The 25688-nt window shown below is 40.5% G+C and overlaps 2 protein-coding genes across 2 annotated transcripts; one reads left to right on the forward strand and one right to left on the reverse strand.

Annotated features, from left to right (window-relative positions):
• Positions 1-394: 394 nt before the first annotated feature.
• TMEM43 (transmembrane protein 43) lies at positions 395-14711 on the reverse strand. The gene is made up of 12 exons (XM_051627691.1): positions 14592-14711; positions 13676-13825; positions 12896-13030; positions 11547-11641; positions 10151-10200; positions 8360-8429; positions 6062-6132; positions 5775-5896; positions 5096-5170; positions 4912-5013; positions 3246-3363; positions 395-2274 (listed from the first exon to the last, which is right to left on the reverse strand). The coding sequence occupies exons 1-12, from the start codon at positions 14601-14603 to the stop codon at positions 2072-2074; spliced, it is 1203 nt and encodes a 400-aa protein (XP_051483651.1). The 5' UTR covers positions 14604-14711; the 3' UTR covers positions 395-2071.
• A 209-nt stretch (positions 14712-14920) lies between these two features.
• Positions 14921-23183, forward strand: CHCHD4 (coiled-coil-helix-coiled-coil-helix domain containing 4). The gene is made up of 3 exons (XM_051627933.1): positions 14921-15047; positions 16998-17096; positions 22018-23183. The coding sequence occupies exons 1-3, from the start codon at positions 15026-15028 to the stop codon at positions 22311-22313; spliced, it is 417 nt and encodes a 138-aa protein (XP_051483893.1). The 5' UTR covers positions 14921-15025; the 3' UTR covers positions 22314-23183.
• The last annotated feature ends 2505 nt before the right edge of the window (positions 23184-25688 follow it).

Below are 25688 nucleotides of genomic sequence, written 5' to 3' on the forward strand. Positions count from 1 at the left end.
ACCATTCCTGTGCACACTAGTGTGTCTGACAAAAGTATTTTAAGCTGTTGAATGCAAAAGTCAAACTTTCCATCTCATCCAGTCAGATTGAACCATCTTATTTTTCAAATAATCTTAAAGAGGCAAGGACATTAACTATTACTTCAGTAACGGAGTAAAACCACAGCAGGCTGGAATCGCCCTTTCATCCCATAACAAGTATATAGACCAGATAGCAGCTATGCTGGTATTAGGAATTTGCTTCCCAAAATGGGGAAGTATTTGCATGCTAAACAAACCCCAACTGCACCTTTATCTCAACCAGCAATAGAAAACTATTTCACGTGGAACTACAAACTGAACATGAAACATGCACTCAATGCTTAAAGGTAATAAAAAAGCCCACAGACCAACCTTTTGAAAACTGTACTTTATTAAATATACAAAAGCTCAGCACTTCTGTAGAAAATTGTATTTTCATCTCTAATACAGTAATGCTGGTTAGTTTCCTGCAGTACTGGTAAAATAGCAGTCCAACACTTTTTCTCAGTGGGGTGCAATTCTTAATGGATGCAGCAAAAGCTGGTGTTGGGGGCAGCAGGAAGATCACCCAGCATTGCCAACACACGTCGGCTGCGCACGCGAGACCACGAGCACTTCCTATAACCTCTGGCTCACTGCTGCCTTTACCAGCAGAAACGAGCCAGGAGACTGAATTCACAATGTTCAAATACTAGAAGAATTACGGCTAATTCTAATAAAGTAATTACCACTTCTTAAAAAATGTATTCATTATAACTCAGTTCTCTCTTTCAGTACCAAGTGTAGCTAACGTTTGCTCGTACGTACATTCAAGTGAAGTTCCTTTGTTACAAGGGAACACATTTCTCCTGATGGTCCTAACTGGATTTCACAAAGACATTATTTTTTAACTGAATCATGAATACTTACAGGAAAAACAACATATTGTAGTGTAGGGGCACATCTGGAAGCCAGACTAGCTAGGTGGAGAGAGACTTAAAAACAGAGCAAGCTAGTCTCTAATCTCAAGTACTGGTTACAGCATAAATATGTAAACATGAGCCATCACAACACTACAAGAAGACATTCCTCTAACAAAGCTCAAAATTTAGGCTACTAAAATATATGAAATCTATCAGGCAAAACTGGTTTCATTACTTGAACTTCATTGAGTGCGTTCATTGTCCTCACAGAGTGAAACTCAAAGTGACAGTATACACAGAAAAAAAAAATCCCAAATATTTCCAAGAATACATATTCAATTATAGAAGTTGATTTTGTTTCAAGGCAACAGGTTTCATTTTAAACCTCCCAGTTTCCCCCTAAACGCAATTTGAGGTTAAATTTCTGAAATTGTACAGTCCACGCTACCATTTTGGATGCTTAACCAAGAACAACTTCAGAGCCTTCCAAAAAGCTGAGGGAAATCCATGCTTTCTAAAAAATCTGTCCTACCTCAGAGCACTGCTAACCTGGCCACTCATTATTTCAAGTTACTTTGAAAATCCTCAGTCCAAAAGCATATATTTATAAAGGTTTTGTATGAAATTTGACTAAGGTGTGTTTTCCCTTTTGAACACATACACTTCCAAATGCCAAAGAAGTGTATACGATAGATGCCTGTGCATGTAAGAAAAGGCAGCAGAGACAGGATTTGTCAGACACATATTTCCTATGGATACCTAATCACTGCCCATATGCTGAAGGTGGCACTTATTCCATATTACACAAGGTGTCCCAGCTGGCACTGAGGACTTGCCAGTTTTTGAACTGGGGAATTAATAACTGGTAAGAGGTACAAATCTGCTTGTTCACTCAATTACAAGGACTACAGACACTCCAAAATGCTTCTTTCCCCAATGTCAATGCCACTGACTTCCCACAAACAGCATCCTATAGTCATATTTTCCATAGATAACATGTATCAACAACCACATCCAGATGCCCTCTCCAACTCGTGGTGCACATTGCTGAACTGTGATAGGCTGGAAGCATGCCGCAGTGCCTGGGACAGAAATGCACTTGAGAAGTTTCTGACAAGGACTCAACACAAAACCTCACCACCTCCTTCTCACTGCTGCTTCTTTGGTGGAACACGAGATCTTGCAACCACAATGGGAACGACAGAGAGCAACCCGATGAGCAAAGCCCAGAGAGGGCGGTAGAAGAGCCAGCCAATGGAGATGGTCAGCAGGGACAGTGAGCTGGCTACACAGAAGGCAAATGCTTTTAATCCAATGTTAACCAGGTCTCTGACCACAGGAAACCAGTCCACTGCAGAAAGAATGAAACAAGGAATAAAGTAGTTGACAAGATGACTGTTTAAAAAGAAGTCTTATTCACACCTAGGATTTGCACACTAAATATTGCAATCCAAAGGCAGACTCAAATTATTTATCAAGAGCACTGGATGAGGCATTTCAGCAAAGTATCCTCAAGGCTTTTGATAATTAAGCGACAACTAAATATAAGGCAATGGTATCCTGATCTCTTTAGACAGGAAGTAATCAAAAATTAAGTCTAAAGTCTTGTCCAAGGCTTAAGAGGCAGAGATAGCCTTGCAGCTATGGAATAAATCTAGGGCAACTGATACAATATGCTAGCACAAAAACTAATTTCTGGCAACAATACATCTTGCAGCAACATGTATGTAGATAAATATATATAAAAAAATGTTCACAGCTACAAAGCAGATGACAGCTTTGATGTCTGAAGTTCATACAAGTTTGAGGCACTGTCCTGCTTTTCTGTAAGTTTTTATTCCAGCATTTTTCTACTTTAAAAGGATAAATGAAAGGTTTCCTTGCTGTTTGTTCACTGCAATGTACAACAACCAAACACAAAGGCATGTTACTATCCAACTACTAATTAAGACCTGTTGGGGGGAAGACTGGTGGTGTAGAAAGCAGCACCTTGAGTTAGACTTGAAAGAATCAGCCCGTGTGCTTCAGCTTCCGAGTTTAGTAATAAGCACTGGGCTGGGATCTTCTGAGACTGGCAATAGATATTTGCATATTTTCTTTTAATGTTCACAAAGCAGCTATCCAGTTCTGGGATCCTGTTCACCTGCAATTGCCTACAGTAACTTTCAGATCAAATTCAATCCGAGTTCAAACCAAATTCCTCATGACCTCAACATTAATTAAATGCATATGGGAGCAAGAAAAGATCTCTCTAGGGATTATGATCCTATTTCTAAGTACTTTTTACACTTCCGTAAAAAAAAACAAACAACAAAAACTTACCCAAAGTGTGAAAGATTCGGGTCATTAGGCTGATGCCCACAAACATGGACAGCCAGCCTGCTGCACGGAGGGCCCAGGTCTTCATGGTGTTACTCTCATGCTCTTTCTGAAACACCTCCTGAAAGCAAACACCATTACATGCAGCCTGTTTCCCAGTTTCTTTTGGGATCCTCTTGATTCCAGTGTATTATGAGCAAATGAGACCCAAAAGCAGTTTAGGAGTACAAGTTCTCTTCTATAAGACACACTGCAGCTCATTCTGCAGGGCCTTTTATGCAGTACTGCAGCACACGACATGAGATTCCAAAGTGCAGCACAAGGGAAACCAGCATTTCTCTAAACTAAGACAGCCAGCCAAGCACCATTCAACACACTGTAGCAACTGGCAGAAAGCACACAGGTTTTTGCTGCAAATGGATACATTCAACATTACTGTGGAAAACAAGACATAATTAAGTAAATGTAATTAAAGGAGGAATGATCTGACTTCACTATGTTTGGAGGAAGAGGAAAAGGCAACACTACACACTGATGGCCGAAGAACAGGTACATGAAAGAAAGTGAGCAGCATTCAGGGGAAAAAAAAGATTAAAGCTATGTGTAGATTTTGCAAAGTAAAGCATCTATTTGCAAGAATTCTGAGTGAGAGTTTTTTCAGAATGGGTTGTGTCCCCCTCTGGCTCCATAAAACAGACACATGAAGAGGGCTAAGAGATAACAAAGCACTTAATGGGAAAAGATGTGTATGACTGATTGATTACTTGTACATACAAGTACTCTACAAATTACTCATTTGTAGTGAGTTAATTTCCAATGAACTGAAATTCAATCTAATGAAGATTCAGAGCTCACAGCAGAGAGCTAATTCTACTGCTACTCTGTTTCAACTCAAAACAAAGGCCTTTTTAACTGCTTTTAGGAGCTCCTTTAAATTCTAGACACCTGGGATTTTTGCAGCAGGGCATGAAAAAATCATTAATGAAAATAAACTTACTAAAAGGAATAAATGAATCATCAAATTGCTGGAGCATGTAGGATTTATTGGAGTATAATGCTCTGCCTGAAGGTTCTTTCCCAGCCAGAAGAGCAATAAACATTTCAAACAAGCCTAAACTCCTGTTCTTAGAAGCTGAAGAAAGGACTACTCTTACAGTTTAATTAAAGCCTAATTTTTACAATTTTTATATACAACCTTTCCAAAAGTGTGTGCTTGCTTATGTAAATGGAAAACTACCAAAGAGCAAATAAAAACAAAATGAGAAGGTACAGAAACAGCCTCTAAAGCAAGGGGTGTTCAGCAGTCACAAGCCACACAAGGGGATTTTAAAATAAAAATAATAATAAAAAAAATATATATACACACACACACTTAGCTTCTTTTTAAAAATAAACCAAAACCCATCAGGAATAACTCTAGCCAAATTGTGTCCTGCTATTGGGTGAAGGACAGAATTTTGCTGCAACACAAAGAACATGCAGAAACCTGGAAGGCAAACACAGGATATCACACATGGTCCCAGAAAAAGGAGAGAGAACAGCCAAAGCTTACCATCCACTACCTCCTCCTCCACAGCAGATCTGAAGGAGAATGACAGCTTATTTCCCTGCTGCTTCTGCACTACCATCTCCAGTTTTAACCCTCCACTAGTACAGTGTGATCTCTCACCTCCACAGAGAGATCTCCAAGGTAGAGAATCTGCAGGACATCTCCAGATTTGGTGTGATATGGAACCAGTTGATCACCTCGCTGACGAGCAATCACAGTCACCTTGGAAGAAAGGGAAAAAGGATTTACTGGTTACTGAGTTGGGAACAGAGTCTGCAAAACAAAGAAACAGCTAAAGACTCACCTTATCAGCAGAGCCCAAATGGGGGTCATCTCCACTCAGACCTGCATAGAAGAATGAGACACGAAGGTCGCCTACCTACAAACAAGAGAATACTGGAAGTCAAGAAATATTTATTTACTAAGGAAAAACAACTCTGCATGGGAACACCTTTTATGTATCAACACTTTCTGAATGTTTATGTCAAGCAAAAGGATATCCAGAAAGATTTCCAAGCTGTTCCTGTACTTCCTTCAGGCCGGATAGCCAAAATAGGGTAACTCAAATGCTGTTCTGCAGTACCCACTCTGATTTAGCTGAAGGAGCACATGAACACCAATGAGCTCCTACGTTCATCCCTTGTCATTTCAATCTTTTGGCAGATGAGGGCAGGCAGCACAAGCTGACAACAAGCTATTTCAATGTACTCTGTTCAGTAGAGCAAGACACAGGTAGAACCCAGCACTATCCCATGTCTTTCCATTTAAAAGCACAGCAGACTCAAGAAAATGGAAGACAAAGCTTGCAGGATCAGAAGCTCCCTGCAAGTGAAGCACTCTTGCTGAAGGACTGTATTAAGGTTCTCATCCTAAGTGATGGTCTGCACTCTAATTTCTACATATTTAAATAAAAATGGGACACACCCCAACTTTCTTTTTCACATAACAGTAATCACTGCCTGGGTTTATCTTTCTCATCTTACTTCTGGACGCCTGGGGTTATCGCTGTGGTAAAAGTAATCTCCTCCTCGGGTGACATCAGCATGTGGATCCTCCAGGTTTGACAAACTCAACTGCTTGAAGTCATCAATTTTCTCCACAAGACCTAAGCAGAATAAAGAATCAAGCTCAGGTCCAGTGTCTAACTTGGAACAGTCGATTTGCTGGCTGGCTTCCTGATCAACACCTGAAATGACTGCCATTGTGGAAAGCACCAAAGTCTGCTGCTGCTGCACCAGCAGGCACAGAGCCAGTACAAAACAGTCCTTACCCTTGGAGAGAACAAAGCTGCCAACCTGGACGACAGGTGAAACTGCAGTGAAAGACTCCACAGCCATGGCACTGGGGAACAGAGAGAGTTCCCAGTTAGTCTCAGAATTACAACCAAACTCTTGGAACTACATAACGTACAGGAAAATAACGGAAGGTGGACAGGATTATAAACATGCTCAAGTGACCTGCAGATGAGTTGTAGAAAACCACATATATCACACTAATTGCTGTTTAGCTTTGTGTGTTACACAAGTAGAACATCTGTGTTTAGATAAAACATAGGCCTGTAATAGAGTTAGAGACACTCTATCAAACATACTGGAGATTGTTGTCCTGCCATGAGTTAGATCAAAGCACCGTGGTAAACTCAATCCTGGAAATACAGATGGAAACAGCAGGTTCAATGATCCTCTAGCAAGGACTGAACTCATCTGTGTCCCCACCTGTGTGCCTCTTCCCGGGTGCTGCTTTGGGGATCCCCAGGCTGATGAGGTAACAAAAATAAATTTCCTCCTGGCATTTCATCTGTGGTTTTGTGGTTGTTCCTGCATCCTGCCTGTGCCAGCTCACACAAGCACATAAAAGGTGCTGTGTCAAACCTCAGGAGAAACTCGGGGCTAAATGGCTGTCATGCTGTGAAAACAAATCTATCAAGAAACTGTGTCCAGACTTCACAGTGCTGGAGCCATTAAAATAAATTAAGACAAGATATGACTGTCTGATCCCCTGGCCTGACCTTCCATTCACTAGAATTTCACTAGTTTTTTCTGTACCAAACTTATAATGGGTTGAAACAAAGTTCAACCCTTTGGAAGCTGTTCAGTGGTGATACAGAGGTTCTAGTGACAATGAATCAACTACGTTCCTAGATTAATTCCTGCAACATTTAACTATGCTCATAAGTGCACTTTATTTCTCACCTGAATTGATTTAGCGTCCGCTGTCAACTGCTACAACTTATCTGCCAAATTAAGAAACCTAGATCATAAACCTTCTCCATATAAAGGTACTTCTATATCATGTCCAAGTTAATTAAATCCCAAACTCAAGAATGCTTACAGACTTCATTCTCATAAGTAGTAGTCCTGGAATCTCCTTGGCACTAAAGAACAGATTCTGTTTTCACAAATGCCTAAGTTGCACGAAAAGGTAAGATGGATGGAGGGAGGAAGGCATATTGTACACACTTAAAATAGAGTCTCATCAATGCTAGGAATGAATTCTAAAGTTCAGCATGTCTGTATACACTGTGTTGTCTCAGGAAAGGATCCACCACAGTATGCTCAGTCTCCATGGTTTGTACCAACGCAACTCAGATGAAAAGTTCTCAGCCACAGCACTTTTTAAGTTATGTACTACAATAGCACTAAATCAAACATGTTTCTTGCTCTCAAGTGGAGATTTGCATTTACTGGAGAAGGCTTGGAGAATTTTCATTAACAAAATTTGCATGGAGAGGAGATAAAGCAGGTATGTTATCTGTGCATCCTTTTGTCTATTATCTCTCATCTAAACTAGTCTGCTAGCTGAGACTTATAATAAAAAAACACATAGATCCTTGCTCTCCCTCCTGAAGCAGTACTTCCAAATAAAGGACACTGTATTTGCATAGGCTCACAAAACCAAAACAAAGTTCTGGAGATTTTGCAAATTTCAAAGTTTTGTTGAAATCCTGTTCCTACTATCTCTCTGGCTCTACTTTTCACTCACACATTGTGGTTTTTGCCAGATGGCATCCTGCATCCTAAGGAACCCAGCAGGTGCTGTGAGAATGACACAAAAGCTAAAACTTAGCATTAAAAATGGCATGCTGTTGTGTAACTACAATGCTGCAGATGAGAGATACAAGAAACAAATTATTTCTGGGTGATTGCCACAAATAAGCCTGTGAGCTCATCCATGCTAGCTTAGAAAGCAGCAAGTGGTATGACAAGCTCATGGGATGGCTGCTATGCTAGCCCTGTACTTGGAATAGAGAAACGAATTAGTAATAGACTGCACTAACAGACAACAGAAGTCAGAAAGGAACCCATTCAAGTTCTCCTACATGAAGACCACATGGTCCAGAGATAATATAATAACAGCCTGACATCCAGCCATTACTAATGCATAACTTAATTCTAGTTCCACCAGGCAGCTTTGGACTGATCTTCAGTTTCTCTGTGCCTTAGTTCTCCCAAATACCAAAGACCAAGGTTCCATCTACTTCACTGCATCACAAAGATGAGTCCATTAGCCTCCCTCTTTGCTCATGTTCGGTCAGAATCTAGAGTGACTGTGCTAGATGGTAAATTACCTGGGGTTTTTGTGTCCAATTTCTCGATCAAAGTTTCTGCTGTTCACAATTTCTGATTTCCATTCCGTATCTAAAGAAAAGCATATGAAGGTTGAGAAGAAAACATGAAAAACTGCACCTCAGATTTTAGTTACAAAAGACACGTCTCAATCAATTAATCAGTTCTAAGTTACACTTCTAGCAATACTGTTTACATCAAGGTATGTATGTGATAGTCTGTACTGATACTTCAATTCATCCTTCTGGCATATTAATAAGGAATGGCAGGATTTAGGAAAAAAAAAATGGATTTCAAGGATAAAATTGTATCTGAACTTTGCACAGTGGGGGATTTGCTGTTGGCATCTTCCATGACCAGGCTTTGATTCCTCACTCCACTCTTTGGGAATAATCTGGTTTTGTGAGGAAAGGCTGCAAGCTTTGCTGGAACTAGCAGATTTCATTGCACTCAGGGAACAGATAGAAATGGTATCTGTATGTACCACTGTCAAAAACGCATAATGCTGCCTTTGTTCTGGCCACAGCAGCCTTCTTGAATCTCCAGAACAGACTCCAGTAGATTCCTTGTAACTCCTACAAAACTAGAGTCCCTTTTTTGAGCAGCTTCTATATTAAATATAGCTTGCTCTACTTCCATGAAGGAGAGGATCTGGAGTGAAGTTGTGCTTGGGAAAGGGTGAGAGCAAATATGTTTACTCAACACCTGAATCAGTAATCAAATATCTATTTTAATTGACAATAAATGAAGTTAATTTTCCCCGAGTCTGGTTAGCCCACAATGGTAAAATTGGTAAGCAATCTCTATCTTTATTTCAACCTACAGGTGCTCTCATTCCTCTTCTTCCAAATCTCTTCATTAGTCCCACCGAGGGAGAGTAAGCAAGCACCTGTGAGGGCCCTTGGCTGCCAGTCAAAGCTCACCCACCACATCCAGTGATAGACACTTTCACTGGACAGAATCCATCAGTCTTGAGAGGTCAGTTGTTTTTTGTTGGTGTTTTAAATGGCACTGTGTTTTGTTCCCTGCTACTATAAGTCTGTTTTTCACAGCTCACAACCATCAGCTTCACTCCTTATGCATCTGCCTGCTGCAGATGCTTCATGGAGCTGGGGTGCTTTTATGATCACACCCAGAAACTGCTGCACACCCACGTTTCACATCCATGTGCTTTAATCAGAGATAAATAACACACAGAGACTAATCTCCAGATATATACGATGACTCACAGTATTTTTCTGCCAGAATAATGCTCCTGCCAAAATAGCATTTGGCAAAAGCCACAGAGCACATCAGAAGGTGTTGGTGGTTTTCATTAGCTGGTATCAACACGTAAACAGACTCTCAACTGGCTGTCTTACAGACTGGAGCTACACTGTTCTTCCTTGTCTATTTTCTTCTGCTCATACCTGACAATGTCCAGTTATTCCAATTCTGAAAAGTAATCTCAGGTGTAGCTTTTAACACACTGCCACCTCTGCCCATCTCCTGAGGACCTTATCTCTGGAGCATCCTATCCTTGGATGCTGCTCTGAACCTTTGGCAGTTCTAAGACAAGACTTAGATTCTTCTGTAGTAGTTGTTAACAGCAAACCTGCTTTCACCTCAGTTATGCCAAGAAAAGGAGGCCCTGACATTTGTTTAGGAAACAGAATTTTTGCTTATTTCTTCACATTCCTTTGCTTCCTTTACCAACAAGAAAATACAGGATTTACAACAAAAATCAAAACACACACATGAAAGCCCAAAGTCACATGCATAAAAGAAAAGGGACTTTCTGTTGATCAACTTACTGTATGAATACTTTGTCTCTTTCTTAATCTCACCATTCTCTTCATATTCCCTGCAGAGAAAAGAGGTGGGATGAGAACCAAAACAGTACACGCACACCCTTGCTCAGGGCAGAATACACTTAACAAATGAAATGCACAGACAGCTCACTGGCAACACAAACATATCTTTACAAGTCAACTAACTCTTCTCTGAAGTACCTCTTCTGAAGACACAGATTCTCTGTAAAAGGAGAAAACTACACATGATGCTAAAAAGCCACAACCCTTTTATTCCCATGTTGCCAACAAGGTGTTGGCTAGATTGATGTAGAACATCAAGTATTAAAGATAGTGACACAAGCTGAGCTAAATCAGCAAGTCTCTTACAGATGCTGTACCACAAGCATGTTAAAACTGAGAAGTTATTTTTCACACCTTCACAATCTCTGACTTTTTTTTTTTCAGACACAAAAGACATTTGGAATGTCAGACTTACATAACAGCTAATAACTTTTATACTACTGTCAGGGGAATTATTATGATTAACAGAAACATTTTCCCTCTTGTGTTTGCAACTATTAGCAGAGTAGCTAACATCTCATTACAGTTTTGTAAATTCCCTTGAAAAGATACCTAGACTACAATATTGCCTATTATAAAGTATTCTGAGTGTCTCTCAAGCAACTAAAATTTGCACTTTACTTTGGCAGTTACAGATTAATGTTGGCTTTTGATTATTAAGGATAAGGGTAGCAGAGTCTATTAAAAATAAAGAAATTGTGTCTTGGTTTAATGAAGTGCTTTAATTCACACACCTATGAAGTACCAAAGAAATTAAGAGATTTAAGAGATTGCCAAAAGTCTCAAGTGTCCACAAGTCTGAGCAAATAATCTGCTTTCTACATTAAATTGGATATAACTGGTTTTTTTCAGTTGCTTTGAAATATTCTAATGTATGTCAGGCTGTAGGTATCAACAAACTAGTTTTTGGGTCAATGGGCTTATGAGAATTTACTCTATAATTCCTAATAGAAATTGTTGGGTTCACCTACTTTTCTAACAAAAGTCAAAACCCCTTTGGGAAATCTAAAAAAACCCCAACCAAGCTGCAGCAGGGAGGCCAAAAAACATTATATGAAGTTATACAAAATGAGGAAGTGGAAGCACTTGATAAAAGGCCTTGGCTGTTATTCAAATGTTGTCAGATGCAAATTCTGCAGCAGTGACCATCTACAAGACCTGACATCTCCAAGGAAATTAAAATGACTCTAAAAAAACCCAAGAGCTCTAGAATTCTCCTACCTTAAGGAGCTGGTTTTTTTTCTTTGGGGGTAGTGATAGGAAAGAAAAATTGGGCTCTTGTCAATGCAACAGCTTTATGAATAAATTACTTTATGAATAGATTACTTTCACTTACTTGGACTCTTCATATTCTACCCACTGATACATTTCCACATTACGTTTAAGTTTGACAGCGTGGATGGAGAGCCCATAGCTGGGATCAAACAAAGGCTATTTAAAAAATAAGGAAAACACAAGTCAGTATAAAAGCTATACCTCACAGACTCTAACACTATACTTTTGGTATCAAACCCATGTACACACTTGACCGTACATAGCTAGCATTATGTCACACACAGTTGACTATAGTATAAAAGTTACAAAAGATAAAAAAGAGCATCTCTTTGTATCTTTGATCAACCTGACCTAAAGAATCTCCATCAAAAATGATTGTCACAGTGAAGAATAAACCAGAACTGCTAGGTAATGGCACACAGGCTTAAGTGTTTGTCCTGGTTTAATCCAGCTGGCAACTAAGTACCACACAGCCACTCGCTCACTGTCCCCCTGCCTCAGTGGGATGGGGAAGAAAACTGGGCAAGAAAAAAAAAAAATAGTAAAACTCTTGGGTTGAGGTAAAGACAATTTAAAAGGACAGAAAATGAAATGAAAATAATAATTATTATAAAAGAGTATATGAAAAAAGTGATGCACAATGCAACTGCTCACCAGCAACTGACCAATGCCCAGCCAGTCCCTGAGCAGCTGGCTTCCCCCTTGGCCAGATCCCCCAGTTTAACTGCTCAGCATGTTGTTCTATGGTATGGAATATCCCTCTGGCACCCTGGGTCAGTTGTCCAGGCTGTGGCCCCTCCCAGCTTCTTGTGTGCCCCCATCTCCTCACTGGCAGGGTAATATGAGAAGCTGAAGTCATTGACTTGGTGTAATTCTAAATGTTATTCTAAATCCAAAAGACACTATTGTATCAGCTAGTAGGAGGAAAGTTAACTCTATCCCAGATGAAACTAGGAGTGTTTAAACCAGGGGAGATTTTATTTTGCTGGAAGGTACTGTGCTGTCTGTGCTGTGTACGTGCTTCTGCAATGCACAGGAAATGTCATCACTACTGAAAAGTCAGAACATGCAGAGCCTCTGTACTGCAAGAGCCTGAAGACTTTACAGTATCATGAACACACAACAGGTTCCCTCTACAAAGGGGAACTAAAATTATCCACCAAAGGCAGAGGAAAGGTAAACACAGCCAGAAGCAGCATATTGCCTGGGAGTAGGGAGACCAAAGCTGTACAGTATTTCCCGGATTCCAGGCCAAGAACAAAAATTTGGGTGGTAGCTGGCAATGCTTACAGAAAAGGAGAAAAGCTACAGGTCCTCTCCCTGGATATCAAACATAATTTCAACTGACAAAACCTTTTCCTTCCCTCTAAGCTTGAAATAGTCATATCTTCAATATACTATTTAATTTACCTTATGTGTACTCAGAGCACCAGCTAAGTGCACCAATCTCCCTTCATTCTGCTGAGACACACTGTGGATACTATCAAGAGGGATGACAAGAGAAAGTCCCTCATCAAGAGACTGGGCTGTTCTTAGAGCTCGTCCCTGCAATCAAGAAATGCAAAATTAAGTTGTGGAGAATCAATGGCACAGCAGTATTTTGTGAAAAAGGTTAGCAGACAAGTGATTTGAAGACCTCAAGGAATGCTTGTGTATTCAGCCTCAAGGCATATTCTCTTGAACAACCATGTACTTCTGCACTCCCTCCCCCTGTGTTTGACACAGTTTGGGCAGTACTTCTTACTCATGCAGCAGGACCATTAACGTTGAGTAAGCTCCTCAAATACACATAGATTATTCCTGCAAGGGTCCAAAGATATTGCTCTTCATCTCATCTTGTACATTGCTCAGGAATAGCTGAAAAAATTATGCCAGTTATGGTCCTTTTCCACAGACCTATAAAACTACTTGGCAGAAGTTTTCCCTACTTTACCATCATGTTATGGTGTGCTTCAACTCTCATCACACATTGCCACTATCTATACCACACTCAGTTCTACAGAAAGACTATCTATGGCTCAGTGATTTTACTCTGCTGGTAGAACACAAAGATAAGGTCTTCTTCTCATGCATGAAATAATACAGCTTTAACATGATCATTTTAGTAAGCCTATAAATGCAAATTAGTTGAATGTCACCTCAGCTGTGACTTTTTAAAACTGTGTGTAACACTGGTAGTATTTCACTTACTTCATTGGTAAAAAGAAGATAGAAAGACAGAAGAAATGTCACAAGTCCCATCAGCATGCCTCCAGAAGTCTCACTGAGCCTCTCCAGGAACCCTGGCTTGGACTCGCTTGTGATTTTAACATGTTCTCTTCTGCTGCCAGTTTCAGAGAACTGTTGGAGATAAACCAAAAATGCAATATTGGTGTGAAAGGGGAAGGCAGTCTGCTTAAAAATAAGCATTTTAGCTTTGTTAATACTGCTGCTCTACAGAGCAGCACCTCTTGCCTTGCACCAAAACTTTCTCACGCGTATTAAATGCCTCATCACACTTTTGACACCAGAAATAAGTCAGGAAATAAAACTCAAGCCTAATGGAAAAGAACAATTTCTATTACAGCGGTTTCACACGCTCCCTCACGCCTTCTTCAGCCCGTCTCTAGGTTCCCTCCTTGCTGTCCACACCCTGTATTCAGGCCACGGCAAATTGAGTAACACCAGAATTCCAGACCAGCTAAAACACAGCTATAAATAACGCGCTGCGTTTTACCTCACCGCGGAAAAGTGCCTGCATACTTCCAAATCATTGCAACAAGAAGAGACAGTTTACAACAAAATTGCTATTGCTGCCCTAGCCCACGCCACATTAAAGCACAAAAGCCCAAGGGCTTATCTACACCAGCACTCCTGGGGGGGGGAATAGGCAAGAAGTAACTTCAGATTCGCACACGCAGCCAAGGGAGGAGGTGAGGCTCCTCTGGCTCATCTAGAGATGCCGGGCGGGATGTGGCAGCGGCCCCTCCGCCGCACCGGGCGCTGCCCAGGGCCTCCCGCCTCGGACAGGCCGCCGTGCCGAGCGGCCGGAGCGGGAAAGGACCGGCCCGAGGGACCGCCACAAGCAGCGCGGAGCAACAGCAGCACCGGCCGGAACAGCACTTACGTTCCTCGACATCTTGAGCTTCCTGCCCTCCCCGGGTAGCACCGCGGAGAAGCCGCAGAAGAAGCCGGAGCCGCCCCGCACCGGGACCGGCCGCGCCCGCCTCCTCAGGGCTCCCCGGGCCGTCCCGCCCGGGGCTCCGCAATGCCTGCCGGGACATGTAGTCCGCTCGGGGCGCGGGGCATGCTGGGAGATGTAGTCTTAGCGCCGGGGCCGGCGGGGCTGGCGGCTCCTTCCCTGCGCCAGCTCCGACCGCCTCCGGCAGGAGGCGCGTCAGCGGCGCCGGCGGGCAGGGAAGGTGCTTCCGGAGGCTGGAGGTCACCGCGTGCAGCAGCGCCCGCTGCCCCTTGCTGCGGCGGGGACGGAGGAGGAGCGGAGAGGGCGGGGGGGTCACGTCTGCACGCGTGCTGCAGGGAAAGGCACCGGAGGGCTCCGCCATGTCCTACTGCAGGCAAGAAGGTGCGCCCGCGTGTCCTCGCAGTGTCACACCGCCGCGGGCTGAGCGGGCTGGTCCTGAGGGCGAGGCGGGCCGGCTGCCTGCTCGCCCCTGCCCGCGGAGGGAGGGCGCGGCCTGAGGGGAGGAGAGGCGGGAAGATCGCCCGCGGGCCGCGCCGTGAGGGCTGCCTCGCCTGCCGCTCCCGCCCGGCTCCTGGCCCTGGGCGGCAGCCGCCGCGGGCCGGCTGGCCGTGAGGCGGGACGGGCCGGCCTGGGCTGTGCGGGACGCGCGTCCCGGCAGCGGGAGGCGGAGGGTGCGGTGAGGAAATGCCGCCCTGCAGCGGGTTCTGCTGCCGTCCCCGCGGAGCGGCCGGCGCTCGCTGTGGAGGGGCTGCAGCGTGCGGGCCCAGCGCTGCCCTCCCTTAGGGCTTTCGGTTCTGTCAGCTCCGCGTAAGCGGCCAGGGCTGTAGGGTTTTGTCCTTTTTTCTTAAGGGAGACACCGTAGATGGGCGAGCTTTGTGTTTCTGTGTCTGTACAAGGTGTTAGGTTGCATGGGTTGTATCGATACGGCTCGAGCCCTTCATACTCCAGGGTTAATCTTTCCCCCCACACACACACTCCCTATAACTAATGTAAAGCGACTAAATGTGAAGCTTCAAGCTGGAAAGAAAGCGTGACGTTCTGTAGTTCTCGATGCCATTTAGAAGTTACAAAATCTTCGGCACACTGGACGCTGATCTTCAGCCGAGATGAGGTAGTCGTAACCTACGGACCTCATTGCTTTATGTTTTTAATTCATTTATTTTAAAAACATCGTGGATCTTTGCAAGATCTGCAAGTTGTCTCACGGCATCCTACCAAATAACAGGTACAGAGGTTAGAGTTTGTGTGTTTCTCTTATGTAAGAAATGACTGGGTATGCTACCATGTAAAGTTTGCTGGACTACAGTGCTGAGTTGACAGAAAACTTTCCCGTTGTTAAAAGGTTTGGATTTGTCAGTTTCTCAGCGATGTTTAAATTCATAGTGGTTACTGAGTGAAGTAAGGGAAGTTACTGAACGTCTGCTGCTTGAGGTCACACTAGGGGCAAGAAGATACTAATTTCTAATATGCTGAGTCACTATGGTGGCCTTTATGAATTTGGAGATTAAAAGGAAGTTCTTGGGGAACTTAAATTATTTTTTTTTCCACGCAAAGAGTACTCATTTGTGTGTTCAGAAGAGTTTGAGCTAGCTGTTCTTTTATGCATGTGTCTTCTTCTTGGAGTGTTTTTTTTATAGTTTTAGAAAACTTAAGAACTTTAGAACCACTATAGAAAAGCTGTTAGAAAACTCTATTCAGATTTCCAGCCAAGGCTCCCCCCACCCCGCTAGAGAACTTCTTTGTTAAATCAAGAGTAGCACAGGAGCAGGAGATATGTACGGTCTGTTGTTTTCTGTCCTCGGCCATGTTCACAGCACCTTTCAGTATAGTTGATTCTGCACTGTTAAGGTGCTCTTTAGTATTTAATTCAGGTAATTACTGTGTAACATATTACACCACTGTTTAATGAAGAGTACTGTTATTAATAAGTATCCTATTGAACTTTCCTGTAACCTAGTTTTTCGTTCACTTTTCCTTTTTTTGTCTAACCCCATCATCTGGTATAGTCCTTGTAATGGAGTTCGAGCTTGTTTTGAAACAGCTTTTCAGCTTCACAGTTCAATGAACTGTACTGTGATCTGCAGCCATTACAGTAGGTTGCTGTGAAAATTGGAACTGTAGAAGAGCAGAATTTCAGTTGTGTATGTGTTCCTCTGAACTAACAACTGTTTAAATTGAAGATGATTGATAAGTACAACAGAATTCATTTGCTATTAGCATTAATGCATCGTGTTGAATATCTCATTACCTTGTGGTGTTCATCAGCTTTGTAAGCAAGTCCTTAAGTCTCAGTTTTCTCTGAACTGATTCTTTTTGTCTCCTGTATGGTAGGAAAAGACAGAATTATATTTGCGACCAAGGAGGACCATGAGACACCAAGCAGTGCTGAGCTGGTTGCAGATGACCCAGATGACCCTTACGAAGAACACGGTCAGTAGTAAGCAGAAGAATGGAAGTAAGGAGTGACAGATCACATACATTGTATTCTAGTAATCTTAAAAAAAAAACAACAACACAAGAACAGCAGAAAATGAACCTTATATAAAGTAGGAACAAATAATTAATTCATTTGTAAAGACTAAGAATAGTAGTTATTCAGTATATAAGCACCCAAATTCTTAGCAGTTTTAACTCCCAAATAAGGAGCTCGCAAATGACACACTTTCCTTGTAGTGTTGTTTTTTTTTTCCTCCACATTTTTTGGTGATCTTTTAAAGTGGCCTGTTCAAAAACAAATCTCAGCTGAGATTGAAGTAAATGCTTCACCCTTTTTTGAAATTTTGTTTGAAAGTTATGCAAGTGGCTTCGTGGCCTTTAGAGGGCAGTGTTTAAGCACATTTTAGCAGCTGGAGGAAGCAGGTTGCTTTGTTAGCTGGGATGGTATGGAGTTTAATTTGAACCATATCTTCCTATATCATTAAAATAACTTTTATCATACATAGATTTGTGTTTAAGTTGTTTTCCATTTAGCTGCCAATCTTGGCTTCTTTACAACTGTCTGCAGTCAGAAGATGGATCTAAATGTTTTGCTTGCCAGCAGTGATGGGTCCCTTCAGTTTTGTAATGACCCAAATGAGAATAATGAGAGAATATACAAACTGCATAGGGCACAGCTTCAGTGTCATGTGCAGTGATCAGTGGATGTGTTTTTTTTTTCTTTCTGTAAGAACTTGTGCACACTGGCTATTTTGGTTCTGCCCTGGCTTTTTGAGTATAAGACAGAGTTTGTGATTGAGGTTAATCTTAAAACCTTCAAACTAGGATGAAAAGAAAAAAGTTTTTTCGCCCTGCTCTCCCTCAGGCCTTTGGTGTCTTATTTCAGAAAAGTGTTTAAGCTGCAGTTTAGTATCTGTCAGGAATTCTTCTACATATTATTTTCAGGTAGGTTGTTTTGCTGGATAAGACCCAATGGCCAAACTGCCTGTTTGGTAGAACAAATCTATGCTTTGGGATTTATCATCATCTTCACCATGGGAATGATGTTTCAGCCCCTGAAGATTTCAAACAGAAACACCTACAGGAAATAAAATATGTGGCAGTTAACAGGATAGAAGATGGAACCTACAAATGATCCATGTAAAGTAGTTCATCCTTAGATGGAAAACAGTGCCTGAGAAGGGCTGTTTTTAAGAGTATTTACTCCTGTCACTATGTTATGTGAAACTGAAACACAATCAGTATTTAACTCCTGTCTCAGGCAAATTTAAAATCCATTATTGGTCTGTTAAGTGAATAGTTAATAGTCTTTAGTGATCACATAGTGGAGTTAAGTTCCCTATTCCTTTCCTGTGGCCTATGGCTTTCTGTTGCTTTGAAAAGCTGGAGACTGCTTGCAAAATAAAGCAAAGAAACACACTTTTTTCTAGATATTGCATCTGAAGAACACACAACCCCTTGGAGATTTTAACATCTGCTGAACTGTTAGGTCACCCTGTCTGGTATACAGCTACACAAAGTGGCTTGCTGTTTAGCTAAGTAAATCCGTGCATGCAGTCTATGGTGATGTTACATGTGATTGCTTAAAGTTCACCTGTCTTTCCCCTTATAGTTCATAGTCTTTGGTGATAATGGAATATTCTTTTAGTAAAAGGGGTCCATCTAGCAACAGCATATGAATGCTTATTGATCCTATAACTAAGGATCTGTTTTTGACACTGGATTTTAAGAGGAAATGGAAGGTTGCCCATCTTAGATCTAGCATAATAGAGAAACAAACTACAAAGACTTGGAATGGGAACACTTAAAGCAACTCTCTTGGTATTTCTAGAGAAGAGGTTTTCTTCCTTCTGTCTCACACCTCATACCTCTGTCCCAAATTCTTCTTCTTCTGGTTGTACATGTACCACAAGTACATAGTCTTGTGCTAGAAATTTGAGTAATAAACTAGCCAAATGTAAGAGCCACTTGCTCCTTGCTTAAATGCCGTGTCTGTTGATTCCTCTTATATGTATTTTACTGGATATGGAAAAGCCATGCTGAGGAGGAGAGGTGGTGGGTTTTTTTTCCCTAGGAATCCTGTATTGACAGCATATTAGATTACCTGCTTCCTAAACTATAGAAAAGGGAAGAAAACAGCCAGAAGCTGGGTATGCCAGGGACACCCTACAGTGGAAATGTTTGTCTGTGTGATTCAAAATGAGAAACTGTTTAAATTCTGTTAATAACTTTGGGTTGAGTGATTTTTTTTTTGTTTTGATTTGGGTTTTGGGGTTTTTTTTGTGTGGATTTTTTTTTTGTTTGTTGATTTTTATTATTTTTCCTTAGCACATGGTAAGTTACTGCCATGTTTTAAGGCTTCTCTGAAAACTTCTCACTTCAACGATCTTGGGCTACAGTCCATCAGATCAAAACAGAAACAATTGACATCACAGAATGTAGCTGCATCTAATGGGAGTGAAATTTGTGGGCAGGAAGATGTATGGGCAAAATATTTTGAATATGTTGAAGTGCAGAAGCTCTGGCTTGTGTGGTTTTTATTTAAAAGAAAATTGGAAAGGGCTTTGTACATAAAGTTATATGCAGGCTTTTCTAATTTAGCTTCTGCTTTGAATAGAAGATTTGGTTTCCAGTGTTCATCTCTGTGGCATAATTAACTATAATGCCTCTTTTCATCTTTTCTGCTACGCTATACACAGACCAGTCATATCTGGGAAAGAATAGATTTTTTTTTTTAATATAGGTATGCCATAATCTGTATTGTTTTCTAATGCAGCTGAAACTTGTCTTTGAATGTTTTTGTAGGGACCATCTTCAAACTTAAGATGAACATGTAGTTTGGTATTTTTTGATAATTCTTTTTTTGCTTCAGATATTAACAGACGTTAATTTTTGAGAAGTCTGCTTTATTCAGTAGATCACTTGGGGAAGACTTATGCTCAATTTGTCTTGGGAGAAAATAAATGTGTATAGTATTTTTTATTTCTATCAATTATAAGGTTTTGGTAGGTGAAATGTTAATGGTTCACTTCAAGCCAAAACACTGAAAGGAATGAAGCCATGTGAAGTGCGAAGGCAGACAAATCAGGGTAGGTTCAAGCTAGCATTTCATATTACAGCATATCTCAGAGTTAGCTGTGTGTGCCTTTTAACAGCTGTGACTGATGGAAACAAATTACAAATTCACTTGCACCAGTTTTGAAATAGTATTCCCACAGTAAAGCTTATTTCTGGTCTTATGTGTTACAGATGGAATGATTTAAATGGGAAAGATCTCTAGTTTTCATTGAGATCTTTGCTCCCATCAGTTAGAATAATTTCTTATTAGGCTTAGATGAAAAAGGCAATGGTGAGTGTTATGTATGAAAAGTCATTTTTGCACTACAGCTGCAATAGGAGAGTTTGCTCAAAGTACTTATGAAGTTGCACCTCAGAAAGTGTTTGTTGCTGTCCTGTTCCTTCTCTGTTTCTCCAGACTTGTTCCTGTCATCTTATTTTAGAGACAGTGTTGAAATGCTTTCCACAAAGGACAGATGAAGAAAAAAACCCAGTTCTTTTAAGAAAGAACTTGATGAATGATCAGATATACAGAACTGTTTTTGTGGATGATGATGTCCCTTTCAATGCTGCTTCCAAGGTGTCTGTCATCTTGCATTATGAATCACTGGCAGATAAACTTGTCCTTGGAATATTTGTTGTACAACAAGGAAAAAACTTTTATCAGAACAACAGTAGGACTTCATCACAGCAAGTACAAAGACAAGGGCTGACATAAATACAAGATGAGCCTCAAGTAGATTATCAAGTAGATTATCACCCACTGGATCCATGAGGTTCAGGCTGCGTTAGAAAGAAGTTTAAATACAATTAATTAAAATTAGTAATCCTGTCTATTGCAGACTTGCAATTCAGGGAGAGTGATGGATGAAGTCTGTTTCCGTTTTAATTGTGTTCTAAGCCAGCTGATACATTTACTCATTGAGTTGTGCATCCTGCAGTAATTATCAGCAAGAAAATGCCCTCTTCATCTGTTTTGTTTGGGTTTTTTTAAAGCCTGTTTTCTGTTCAAATAACATCTAAAACTGATGCTATTTCAGTGATTGAATAGGTCAAGTTAATGCTCATGTGATAGCATTAAGTTAAAATGTATTGTTTGTGAGCTAACTCCTACATTGATGTTAAAATTTGCATACTTACAAGGCAGTTCTGGATCTAAAAGGAACAATTCAAGATAATTATTTTGCAGGTAATTTTGTAGCTGTAGTGTCTTCAGGGGTATTCCAGAACTCTTAATATATTTTTTCTTTTTGAAATATCAGAAAAATGACTGTTTAAAATGACCAGTTGATGTTAGTGAGAAGGAATATAAGACTTCAGAACCTAGCTTACAAAAGCAAGCCATATTTTTTCTGCGCTGTATGATCAACACCTTTCTGCTTTATGTCATCCTTGGCAATAAGGAATTTGGCATCAGCCATCCATTTCCTTGTCCCAGGAGTTCTGCTTTTCCTCCAGGCAGCTAGAGATGCACTGTATGATGCACTGTACTAGATATATCTTCATAGTACAGTGATTTTTGCAATAGTTGAGGCAACTTTCTTGCTGAATAAAGCATGATCGGTGAAAAAGGAGAGGATTACTGTAGTTGACTAAATCATGCTAAGGAGACATTTTCTGTAAAGGAAAGGAAACTGATCAACACTGAGATTTGACTGGATCAGTGTAATTTTCTGCTGCATTGACTGACAGCACATCATTGATGAATTGCAAATCAGGGTAAATTTCTCCTTTCATTCCTTTCAATATAGCAAGAAACATGATAGAAACATATTCATCGTATGGGCCTGTTGTCCAAGGAGTGGGAGTGAAACGTACATCTGGAACACTTACCTTTTCTTCTCTTTTGTTTGTTCAGGCTTGATATTGCCCAATGGAGATATCAATTGGAATTGCCCATGTCTGGGTGGAATGGCTAGTGGTCCCTGTGGGGAACAGTTCAAGTCAGCTTTTTCTTGTTTCCACTATAGTACAGAAGAAATAAAGGGATCAGACTGTGTGGACCAATTCCGTGCCATGCAGGAATGCATGCAGAAATACCCAGATCTTTACCCTCAAGAGGATGAAAATGAAGAAAAAGAGAAGTCAAGCAAAGATTTGGAAGCTACTCCTATGGAGGCTCCTGTTGCCAAAGAGGAGAATGGATCTAGCTAATGAAGATGCAAGGAGGCTGTTGTCTCCATTTCTCATTTTCAGAGACATGGACGTGTGTCTGTCTTTTGAGTCTCAACAAATGTTTCACCATTGTTCTATACACTGTATCATAGTAAATAATTTATTGCTGAAGGAGAAATCTCGTTGCAACCGCTTTGCAAATAAGTACTACAAAAGGAATGAGTATATGTATGTACTGTGCAACCTGTCAGACACAGTTAATACTTTAACAGCTGTTTTTTACCCTCAAGTTCTCCTTGAGTTTTGACTTGAATAATGCCTTTAAATGTCTATCTCTTTCAACTAAAATTCCAGTAGCACACCAGGTCTGTCTTCATTTCAGTGTGTTCTGATCAATAGTTGCTCTTCTTTAATGTATTCTGTTCTATTAATAGATTTTGCATTAAATGTTTGTTTTTCCTTAAAGATTTTTTTGTCAGAGTGAATGCAGGACATTGAAAATGGCCTAAATCTAGAATCTGTAAAATAATTTCAAATTGTCTGATTTGATTATGGCTGAATTGTAATACCAGCATCAGGTAAGGAGTGCCAGGAGAGTGTTGAGATAGGTATCTCCTTTGATGTCACTTGCTTGTTGTGATGGCTTTTGCATTTTTAAAAATGGTTAAAAATGTGTGCAACCATTGATTGAGGTGAATGCAAAGAACGTTGATCACTGGCTTTATTTTTGCTCTGAAACCACGGTTTTTGGATTACTTTTATTTAGTGCCTGCTCCTTCAGTATATAGACAGGCTCTTGTGAAATGCTTTGAGAGTACAATGAAAATGTTACCTGGTGTCATGATGTCAAAACAGATACTGTGACTTAACTGTGTATTAAAAAGCAAATACTTTTTACCTTAAATATAAGCTTCTGGTTCTGTGTCGTGTTTTCTTGTTAACACTGATTACCTTGAGACACTCCACTGCTTTGAATCAGTTTGTGGATTATGAAGATCAGTTTCTCCAGCTTGTCAGATTTTTATTCTTGTCTGGTTCCCTTCTCCCCAGCCCTAGGCAGGAAGGCATAAAAACTTATGGCATTTTCAGAAGCTGTAGTAGACTTTGGATCATGAACAAGCACTACAAAGACCTGAACAGCTATTAAAATATTTGAAAATTATAAGTGCAAATAATTTAATAAGCAATTCACTATAGTTTAATACCTGTAGATAAGGGAATGCTACATTTATCTTTACTAGCCAAATGTAGGCAGTGAGAGTCATATTGCAAAACCAATTGTACCTGTGACTGCAGAAACTACTGATTGCAGGGTTGTGGGTGTTTGTTTTTTTAGCTCTGCTTATGTGTTTGGTAACTTAACCAAAGCATAAAAAGTTGTAGTGGCAATAATGCAGCCCAGTAAGTCTAGTAATGTTTAAACACTTGCTTGTCTCTGTGTGTAGCAATCTTGCATGCGCAGCAACATTGTTTCCATGTAATGTTTTGCTGTCTTGTTGTTTGTGTTATTTCAGTGTTAGTGATGATGCTCTGAATGTTTGAGAGGAACTTCTGTTAAATCTTAGTGTGTTTGAACTGTTTGTATTTCAGAACAGGCAATGAAGTGGCCAAGAACAACTCAATTCTGAGGGCCTGGATAGCAGCTGCTCTCAGCATCTCTGTGCATTTAAAAGAAAAAGTGACAGAGCTTCTCAATGTGACTCTTTCACAGTAGGAAGACAAATGCCAAGTTAACCTGAGTAAATGGGCACAAAAGCAGCAGTGATAAACCTTGGCACTTAGACATTTGGACCATGAAAATGAAATCTTAGGTAATCAGATAAACACTGGGCCCAAATAAATTAAAAAAAAAAAAAAAATCACAGGCACCCAAGCTTTTGGTTGTTCAAATGGAAATCCAGTGCATTATTTGTGAAGAAGCAAGAGCTGTTTGTGAAGGGGTGCTCTGTTCTAAGAACACTTTGCCTCCTATTTTTTTTCTGCTGTGCTTTTCTTTCCCACATTGCCTTGATATTCTGCAGGTTTTGGATTTATCTTCTGTACCAGTTTTTACAGCATCTGTGTACAAAAACATGCAAGAATCCTGGTCCTACAGTAGCTAGGGACCTGAACCCAATACTAACAGAGGGAACTTGCAGCATATAATCTAACAGATCTCAAGGTGTGTTTAGGATGGAGTTGTTTCTTTCTAACTCTGCTGTGGCTTGGTAACCTGTTGTGCTAAATTCAATATAAATATGGAATATATGTAAGGGCCTTACCTCAGAAGCTGAAAACCACTATGTAAAGTATTTTGAAAAAGGAAGTCGTGACTCTAATCCTAATAGGTTTTTTTTGAAATTATCACTTTCTTTTCTTCCTGTCCTTTTCAGATTAGAAACTAGCTTAACTGTCATCACTTCACTGCATTTGTATTCTGGATGATCCCTTAAAAATGGAAGTAATGTAAGTGGAAGTAACTCAGACTAAAAAAAAAAAAAATCTGGAAGAAATTCTTTACCATGAGGTTAGTAAGGTGCTGGAATAGGTTGCCCAGGGAGTTTGTTGATGCCCTCTCCCTGGAGGCCAGGTTTGATGAGGCTTTGTGCAACCTGGTCTAGTGTGAGGTGTCCCTGCAGGAGGGGTTGGAACCTGATGATCTTTAAGGTCCCTTCCAAACTTAACCATTCTATGATTCTATTGTTTCCTGCTAAGGAATTTGTGTTTTGGCACATTAGGAGAAGCAAAATGCATTCAGACTTCCTTCTGGATTTTAAGTTTGTGACAACCATGTCGTGTAGGTTGCACTTCAGAGAGGTTAAGAATTAGAAGATAGATAAACAATAAATATTTATTGCCAGTTTCTTGGATCCATGGAAGTAAAGAAGCTTTTCAGTGTAGACTGAGCAGCTGATTTTGATGATGCAATTTTAGGGTCAAGTTGTCTTTCTTGATCTTTATATATCCCTTGAAAGTATTACAGAATCTACATGGAGACTTCCATCTTTAGTAACAGACTTGTTTTTAATTCCAGATAAATGGGGAAAAATAATTGTCTGGAATTATTTTTTTTTTTTTCTATGAAAATCAATGCAGTTGTCTATGTCTAGATAAAGTAACTCCTTTTTTCTGTTACATTTCCCAGCATTGTTTTGTTTACATGATTTTCCTATTATATCTGCATGTTCCCATTTGAAATAAAAAGAGGTTGTGTTAGTGTAAAATGATGATAAAATCATCCCTGGCAATATGTGGCAAGCTTGTGAAATGAGTTGCATTTTCATTGTCTGTATGTTGCTGTCTTGATCTAATGTATTTCTTGTTTTCTGCATAAATAATGTCTTGGTTCTCTTTCTGCCACCATGAGCTGCTGATTCTGGGGGGGCAGTAGTAGACTCAAATATTTTATGGAGTAATTTTGTAATTATTTTATTC

This window comes from Apus apus, chromosome 9, assembly GCF_020740795.1.
Source record: "Apus apus isolate bApuApu2 chromosome 9, bApuApu2.pri.cur, whole genome shotgun sequence".
Taxonomy (NCBI): domain Eukaryota; kingdom Metazoa; phylum Chordata; class Aves; order Apodiformes; family Apodidae; genus Apus; species Apus apus.